This window comes from Trypanosoma theileri (assembly GCF_002087225.1).
Source record: "Trypanosoma theileri isolate Edinburgh chromosome Unknown TM35_Tth_41_V1, whole genome shotgun sequence".
Lineage (NCBI taxonomy): Eukaryota > Euglenozoa > Kinetoplastea > Trypanosomatida > Trypanosomatidae > Trypanosoma > Trypanosoma theileri.
The window spans coordinates 254,856-263,067 of NW_021639883.1; the positions used below are offsets into that span (position 1 = coordinate 254,856).

The 8,212-nt window shown below is 35.2% G+C and overlaps 4 protein-coding genes across 4 annotated transcripts; all 4 read right to left on the reverse strand.

Annotated features, from left to right (window-relative positions):
- Nucleotides 1-442: 442 nt before the first annotated feature.
- On the reverse strand, nucleotides 443-1,108 carry TM35_000411990 (endosomal P24B protein; the record flags this gene model as incomplete). The annotated part of the gene is made up of 1 exon (XM_029029907.1): nucleotides 443-1,108. One exon carries the CDS (start codon nucleotides 1,106-1,108, stop codon nucleotides 443-445), a length of 666 nt encoding a protein of 221 aa, XP_028878895.1.
- Nucleotides 1,109-1,962: 854 nt separating this feature from the next.
- On the reverse strand, nucleotides 1,963-2,418 carry TM35_000412000 (putative monoglyceride lipase; the record flags this gene model as incomplete). The annotated part of the gene is made up of 1 exon (XM_029029908.1): nucleotides 1,963-2,418. The coding sequence occupies one exon, from the start codon at nucleotides 2,416-2,418 to the stop codon at nucleotides 1,963-1,965; it is 456 nt and encodes a 151-aa protein (XP_028878896.1).
- A 462-nt stretch (nucleotides 2,419-2,880) lies between these two features.
- Nucleotides 2,881-5,214, reverse strand: TM35_000412010 (putative leucine-rich repeat protein (LRRP); the record flags this gene model as incomplete). The annotated part of the gene is made up of 1 exon (XM_029029909.1): nucleotides 2,881-5,214. The coding sequence occupies one exon, from the start codon at nucleotides 5,212-5,214 to the stop codon at nucleotides 2,881-2,883; it is 2,334 nt and encodes a 777-aa protein (XP_028878897.1).
- Nucleotides 5,215-6,409: 1,195 nt separating this feature from the next.
- On the reverse strand, nucleotides 6,410-8,038 carry TM35_000412020 (uncharacterized protein; the record flags this gene model as incomplete). Its single annotated transcript, XM_029029910.1, has 1 exon — nucleotides 6,410-8,038. The coding sequence occupies one exon, from the start codon at nucleotides 8,036-8,038 to the stop codon at nucleotides 6,410-6,412; it is 1,629 nt and encodes a 542-aa protein (XP_028878898.1).
- Nucleotides 8,039-8,212: the final 174 nt, after the last annotated feature.

The window sequence follows — 8,212 nt, forward strand, 5'->3', positions numbered from 1 at the left end:
AATCCACATTTCAATCGATTACATTCTTACTCTTCTTTTTCTTTGATTTCCTTTGATTCACGTGCTTCTTCTCTTTTTCTTTTTGTTTTACTGTTCTGTGCTATAGTTGTTTCCTTCTTTTTTTTTGGATGTGATCTATTCACATCACCTCTTGTCAGTATTCGCCCAATTCATACTCATCTACGCACAAATACACACATACATGCATACATACACACACAGAGTGAGAAAAAAGAAAAAAACATAATTTACACTACATGTTAGAGGAAACAAGTACACACGCAAAGAAATATATATATAAGTGTATTTATTTTCCTTTACCATGCCATGTATTTCTCTCTTTCTCTCTCTCTTTCACTGTGTGTGTATGGGTGTTTTACCTTATTTCTGCCTCTCTTTTCTTTTTCTTTTATATATATATATATATATATATATATATTACTTACACGAATGACTTCCGCTCTAAGAATCGCTTGAGAAAGTAGAGCTGAAAGATACTCATACCAACAAGAGCCACAACCTGAAAAACACTCCATAATAGTAATCGCTCATTCGCCTCCTCCACTGTATTCCGGTGTTCCTTCTGTTGCGTGCGCAGGTGCATTTGCAATTCCTCCACACTTCGCATATTCCGCGCAATCGACTCCACACTGCGTTCAATGGGATCGAGTTCCGACACCTTCGCCACTGTACTGTAATCCACATGATAACGAAAGTGAAAATCCACCATAGTGTGACTGTAGAAGGAATGTATATTCTCCAAACAGGCATTTAACAAACGTATTCCATTCTGTGCATGAACTTCATATATGCCTTCCATGGCATTTTCCCAATGATGAATTTCGTTTCCATCCTGATCTGTGAGGACCACTAAAATACCATTATCGTTCTTACCTTTATTTGTTACTTGGAATTGAAATGTTACTGTACTCTGCGGGGTTACGGGTTCCTGCAGGCATAAGGAATCGCCGGCATCTAATCGAGTAGATACCGCCTCCACCAATCCCAATGAGAAGAATAGTGTAAAGAGTAAGAAGAAGAGAAATACAGAAGAAAAAGAAAAGGAAGAAGAAGAGGGGGATATAATAGGACCTCGAGGAAATAGCATGGTGTGTTTGTGAAATGGACTAGAGTGGCCTATTCCTTTTTTTTTTTTGTTTCTTATTCTTATTCTTCTTCTTTGTTGTTGCTGTTTTTGTTTGGTGTAGTTCGTGAATGACTCTTGTTAGAGAAATAGCTGGTGCGTTTATTTATGTTGATATGCTTTTAAAGTTGAGTCTCCGCTATTCTTTCTCTTCTATTGTGTGGTTAATCAAAGAAAAAAAAAATGAATGTTTACCTACTCGTTTGCTGATATAGGGAAATAAACACAAGTAATATATATATACATAAAGAGAGAAAGAGAAAGAGAAAAGAAAAATGAGAGTTGATAAGGCACAAGAAAGAATATTCATCAAGTATATCATTTACAGAATACTCCTAATAATATTATTAATATTATTATTATGAATGATAACAACAGCACATTGAGTGTAATAGAATTAGTCTTCTTTATACACTAATGGAAGAAAGATTGCCTCCAGATGTATTAGGAAGACACACACAGAGAGACACACGTACGTAATGTGCAAGAGAAATAAATATAATAACAATAGCAACAAAACAAGATTCATCTTTTTTATTTTATTTTATTTTTCTCGACGTTCTCAGAAATAAATAAATAATAATAATAATAATAATAATAATAATAATAATAATAATAATAATCAAATTCACACAAATGATGATCGTTTTTATTACAATGTCTCAAATGTTCTCCTCCATCATATCTCATATATATATATATCCATTTAAAAATGTAAAAATAAAAATACATTTAAAAGATCCAAGTATAATATATATACAATTCTTTAGTTTTTTTTTGATGTTCTTATCTCTTTTCTTTTCCTTTTCTCTTCTTTATTAGGATGGACAATATTTATTCATAAACCCCATCACATCCCTTAACACATCCTTCCATTTCACTTCTGTCAGCACCTCATGATATAAACCGGGGTATTCGATCAATTGTTTATCGCTCGACACCGCGGCCTCCACAAACCGCCGTGATCCCTCAATGGAACACAATTTATCCTCCATTCCATGCACAATCAAAAATGGAAATGTACTCTTCTCTATATTTGCCCAGACATCATCCATCGCCCGCATCATCTCCGCCCCCCAGCGGGCGCTGAGTGGAGGCCCGAAGTAAAATGGATCCTGCGCGGCAAACTCCACCACCGGGCGGTTTGTGCTGATGAACTGCGTGTCCAGCCGCCGCACGCCGCACTTGGGCGCACANGCGTCTGGTGGGGTGCGTGTGGGTTTGGCATACCGCAGATCGTGTGAGCCACTGAAGGTGGAACAGCAAGATCCCATCGTTTATATATATATATAGTCTATACTTCAATAGATAGTTATGTATATATACTTAGATAGATAGAGGGAGAGAGAGAAAGAAAGAAAGAGAGAGAGATAAATTTCTTGTGTTGGTATGTTTATGTGTGTATGTAGATTGATATATATATTTATATCCCTATACAGAGCTGATTAAGCTAATAAAATGGGAATTTAGATGTTTTATGGTGTGGTACTCTTCCTACAATCAAATAGTAAATAAAGAAAAGAAAAAAAAGAGAAGAGAACAGTACATAAACAATAATAATAATAATAATAATAATAATAATAATAATATCAAAAAATAAAAAATAAAGTGGAAAGTAAAAAAAAAAAGAAAGTATTATAGTAAAAAACAAAAAAAAGAAGATATAGCATACACGAGCATAACTGTAGTGATCACAATTATAGAAGAGACACTCAAATGAAATAAATAAATATATATTAGTCATTTAATTGAAGTTCATTACAAGATGCAGTAGAAGAATGGAGAAGAGCCTCCAATTGTTTAGAGAGTTGCACAACTCGTGCACGTAATGCCTGACGATCCAACTCTCGCTGCCGCAGTACGAGAAGACGTTGTTTCAACTGCATCTCTGTTTGTTCTATAGTAGAAAATGAAACCACACCATTACTATTATTATTATTATTATTATTATTATTATTATTATTATTATTATTATTATTATCACTACTACTACGAGCAGCAAGGGCTGTTTCTTTCTGTAGAGTACAAAGTCTTAGTTTCTCCTTTAGAATGTTCATCTCCTCCCGTTCAGAAGGGGCAGCTGCTAACATTGTACGATATGCCAAAAGAAGATGTTTCCCTTCTGAGAGAGAAACAGATGGAAGTGAGTATAAAGACTCTGAAGAGGTATTCATAAAAGCCGTAGAGGTTGGAACCGTAATATGTGCAAGTGGTGTATCTTGATAACAGGTACTGGCAATAGTAGAAGGGCCTATGGTATGTGTATCCATCACAGGTAATGTATCTTCTTTTTCTATACTTCTATGTTGTTTTTCTTTTTCTTCTTTTTCTTTCTCTTGTTGTTGTTGTTGTTGTGCGGTTGTTGTTGTTAATATTGTTCTTGTGTGTGTCTGTACTGTACGGGCAGTGAGTGGAATAGCGGGCGATTGAATAAAAAGACGGTGTTTAAATGCGGCTGCGGGATCTTTTACACTTCTATGTTCTGCAGAGTTCAACAATGGCATAGTTCCTCCATCCATTGATATTCCAACCGCAGCTCTACTCTTATTATTATTATTATTATTATTATTATTATTATTATTAGTAGTAGTAGTAGTAGTAGAAGGATTAATAGTAGATCTATGTATTTCCTTAACATCATCATCTTCTTCTTCTTGTTGTTGTGATAATAATAACATGTGCTCTTCACTATTTCTCATCTTCCCACCCTGCCAGGGTTGAATTAGTACACTGTGAAGAAGACGAGTGATGGCAACATCCCGCATTAACTCCAATCGCCTCACACGAGCCGCAGTCCACAGTTCTCTATACCGCCGCCGTTCACTCAAACGACGTCGCCAGCCATTTAAACACACACGGCGTTGTTGAGATTTGATAAAAGTATTGTAAAAGAAATCCGCCGTAGCCACATGTTGTGCACATTGTAATCGACATTGTGTATGTTGAATCCATTTTTGTAGAAGAAATACTTTACGGCGTTTTTGTAGTGAATGAATGAATTCTTTACATGCGACTTCACGTTTATGGAAAGAATACCACTTGTTAAAGTATATACCAGTGAAGATACAGTTTATACGTTTACTGTGAATAGTGCTGGCGGTTTGCATAATCCATCGTTGATAAGATGTAAGCATTATGGTGTAATTTCGTGTACGTTGTATAGATTGAACATTATCTGCATAACGGCGTAGACGATCGGCACGTTGATATGCAGTATGACGTAGCCACTGCAGCCAATAATAACGCATGGCTAATTCCATACAGAGAGAAGATCCTATTAATGTGTTATCTATATAAAGAGATGAAGCTTGTTGTTGTTGTTGTTGTTGTTGTTTGTTTGATATTATATCTCCTTTACTCTCTACATGAGATGTTATCTTCTGTGGGATCATCCATACTAATCGCATTAATGGAGAAATATGTATAGAACTCAACCAAGCGGATGGTGTATGTATCATTAATACAGCAAGACGGAGTTGATTTGACTTTTCATAAAGTGTCATCCAATGCCATTTACACCATTGAGAATGTAAACATCGCCGTTGGGTTTCTTTCCGTAATATCTTTTCTCTACATATACACATCGCACGCCAACACCATCGTTGATAATATAATTGCCGTATATTTCTATGGTTTCTCTCTATCATAGATGTTATTTGTGTTCGTCGTATTCCTTGTTGAGATGTCCAATCTCGCCATGCAGAAAAAACACGTCGACTCTGCATAGATGTGTAGTGTGAAGCCGCTTGAATTCTTATCTTTGCCTGATGAGATCGTTGATGATAACGCCATTGCCAGGCACGAAAAAAACGAAACAATCGCCGTTGGGCAAACCACGATAAGGCAAGATAAGTTTGTTGTTGTTCTGTTTCTAATACTGTAGAGAGACGATGATGCCAACGCCGTAGTGTACGCTGCAGTAATGTACTGCGATAAGTGACATGAGCGACTATCATTAATGCGATGGAAGCCCCATCATCTCCTTCACTCTCTAATGTAAGTGTGTGTAGGAGCGGAGACCACTTTGTGTGGGCATCTATTAACTCTGCTGTTTCACCTGTACTGCTCATCAGACTCATCTCTACACAATACACATATATATATTTATATTTATATATATGATATCAAAACCAAAGATTCTTTCTTTTTTTTTTTTTACTCTATAAGTAGTAATGGATAGTAGTATTAGTATGAATATAAAAATGAGAGAGGAATAAGAATGATTGTAGTGACTGTATAATGGAGTGTGTATGTGTATGAGAAAGATTCGTGGGGAGGCTTTTAATCCTTTTTCACTAATGAGAGTGAAAAGTAGAGAAGAGAAGAGAAGAATAGTGGAAACAGAAAGAGACTATTAGAGAGTCGCAAATGAAAGTAATGATAGAGAGAGAGAGAGAAAGAAAGGGATATATATATATATATATATATATATATATAAAGAAAAAATAATAATTAAAATAAAATAACAGAGAAAACATGTAGAAAATAAAATGAAACTCAAATATAATGGGAGATATTCAAAAAATAAATAAAAAGAATCATCAATAAGAAAGAGAGTAAACACACATATATACACAGAGAAGCATATTACGCATGATAGAAAGAAGAAAAAACAAAACAAAGAAATAAAAAGAAGAAACAATTACAAAAAAAAAAGAACAGACATTATCAGCACACATAATTATTACTAATAAAAAATTTTAAAAAAAATATAGAGTTGTTGTACAAATATCATATCTATATCTATTAAGAAGGTACAAGTAAATGCACACACACACACAGAGATAGATAGATAGATATAGATAGATATAGATAGATAGAGAGAAGGTTCTTTAATAGATCAGAAGCACAGTATCTAGCTTGCACTTTTAAGTGACTATACTCCATAGTAATTAAACACATCTCATTGGATCATATTATATTTATTTATTTTTTTCTCTCCCTTTATTCCCTGATCTTCTCTGTTTCTTTTTTTTTTTTCTTTCCTCTGCCTTCCCCATTTCTAATAAGTGTCACTAAAAAAGAATATATATATTTATTTATATATATTTAATATTTCTCATGATTTCCCCCTTCAAGAAAAAAAAAAGATATTTTAAAGAAAACTGTGACAATCATCAAAACTATAGATACAAACAAAAAAAAAAACAAAAAAAAAAAAATAATCAAACATCACTTCTCTAGTTGATATTGTTTTTATTTTTAATTTTATTTTTTTACTTTTTTTTCTTCTTTTTGCCTTTTTCATTCTCACAACTATGGACTTTAACCTGAGCCGCTGCTGCGCCGACTTGTTGAAGAGCCCGATCGCTTCAAAATAGAAGTTGGGCTTTTCGCTCTTTTCCCAGCAGTACTTTTATTATCCTTATTGAGATGAGAAGATGAGGAGGATGTATGTGAGATTGGCTGCGGAGATACGATCTCACTTCCAATGAGGCCAGTGTCCCGCAGTGACATTGTCTGTCGATGTGCATCTGCGGTGGGAGTTACACCACTCTGTGCTTTCTCCGTATTCAACGGTGATGATGCTGTCCTCTTATTATTACTATTATTATTATTAGTATTATTATTATTATTATTAGTATTATTATTAGTATTATTATTCTGGAGGATGTACTCACGTGGGTGTGGTACTTCAGCACTCTGTTGTGATGTACGTCGGTTTGGGATGTACTCTGGACCAATCACATCACTCTTGTAGAATCCCGATGTTCCCCGTTCTGGTGAAAAACTCTCTACATTTCCATTCATTTCTCTTTCTTCTTTTTCTTTTTCTCTTTCTTTTTCTTTTTCTTCTTCTTCTTCTCCTCTCTGTTGTGTTGGGTGTCTGTATAGAGTTGGAGCGCGTTGCGGCTCCACAACAGCTGGTGGGAGTCCATTTGCCCGTCGCCATCGATTCTCTGCCTCTATATTACTATCCACACCATTCTTGTGATTATCACTCACAATATCATTATAGTAGTGATTAGGAAAATGATTACTGTGGTTTATTGTATGAGGCATACCGTGTGGATGATCATAGTGTCGTTCTATATCATCTACATCTCCATACTCACTCTCCATTTCATTCTGGTTATTATTATTATTATTATTATTATTATTATTATTATTATTTGTTTGCGTAAACTTATATGCATTGGTGAGAGTAGTTGCATGGCGAGAACAGCAAACTTGCGCTGATGGCGGTGGTGGTGGGAGATTTAATTTCATACGCGCCCTCCGTACAGAGACCAGTGAAATAAAGATAGGAATAGAAAGTAAAGCAGAGAAGATAAGAGAAACACCAATCGCAATAGCATACTGACAACCCAGAGTACATACAACAGTATGTGAACCCAATAGGGCTTGTATAATAGTAACATTCTCACGTAAACGACCACCATTTTGCCAATAAAGTGTTTGTAGAGATGTTGTATCTATATTACGTACGAGATGGTTAATATCAGTATTTGATAACTCCTTATCACCATCAAATCGTATCACTGCATAAACAACAGAAAGTGCATGAGGAAGAAAATAACACTCCCGCAGACTCATCGCTGTCACACCGGGAGGAGTTGAAAGACCCACACGTAGTATATTTGCCACAACTGCTGCTGCGGGATTCATAATGGTAGAAATCGGTAAATTTGTTATTTCCTCACCTACGCTATTATTACTAGCAGCACTTTTAAGGAAATTAGTATACACGTATGGCCAGTCAGAGCCGGAAAACCAAACACGAAACACTTCTTCATATGGTCTATCACCGGTAGGAAGATGGGAAGCCCCAACATAGTATGTACGTGTAGAGAGCAGAAAGAATATCAACAAGTAAGTATAGAAATGATGAAAAGAAATAAAACGTGACCCGTTACACCGTGAGAGGGAAGAACACATCATTAATGATTTCATACTTGAGATAGTCCACTTTTCACTACAAAAAAATAAAAAAGAAAGGAATAGACTTCCCTAAACCTTATCTATCAATACGTTCGTCAGCTATGAACAAGATACAAGATACAGCATTCAAAAAGGAAAAAATAAACAAGTAGCGAAAATGATATTACCAGCAAGCAGTATAATACA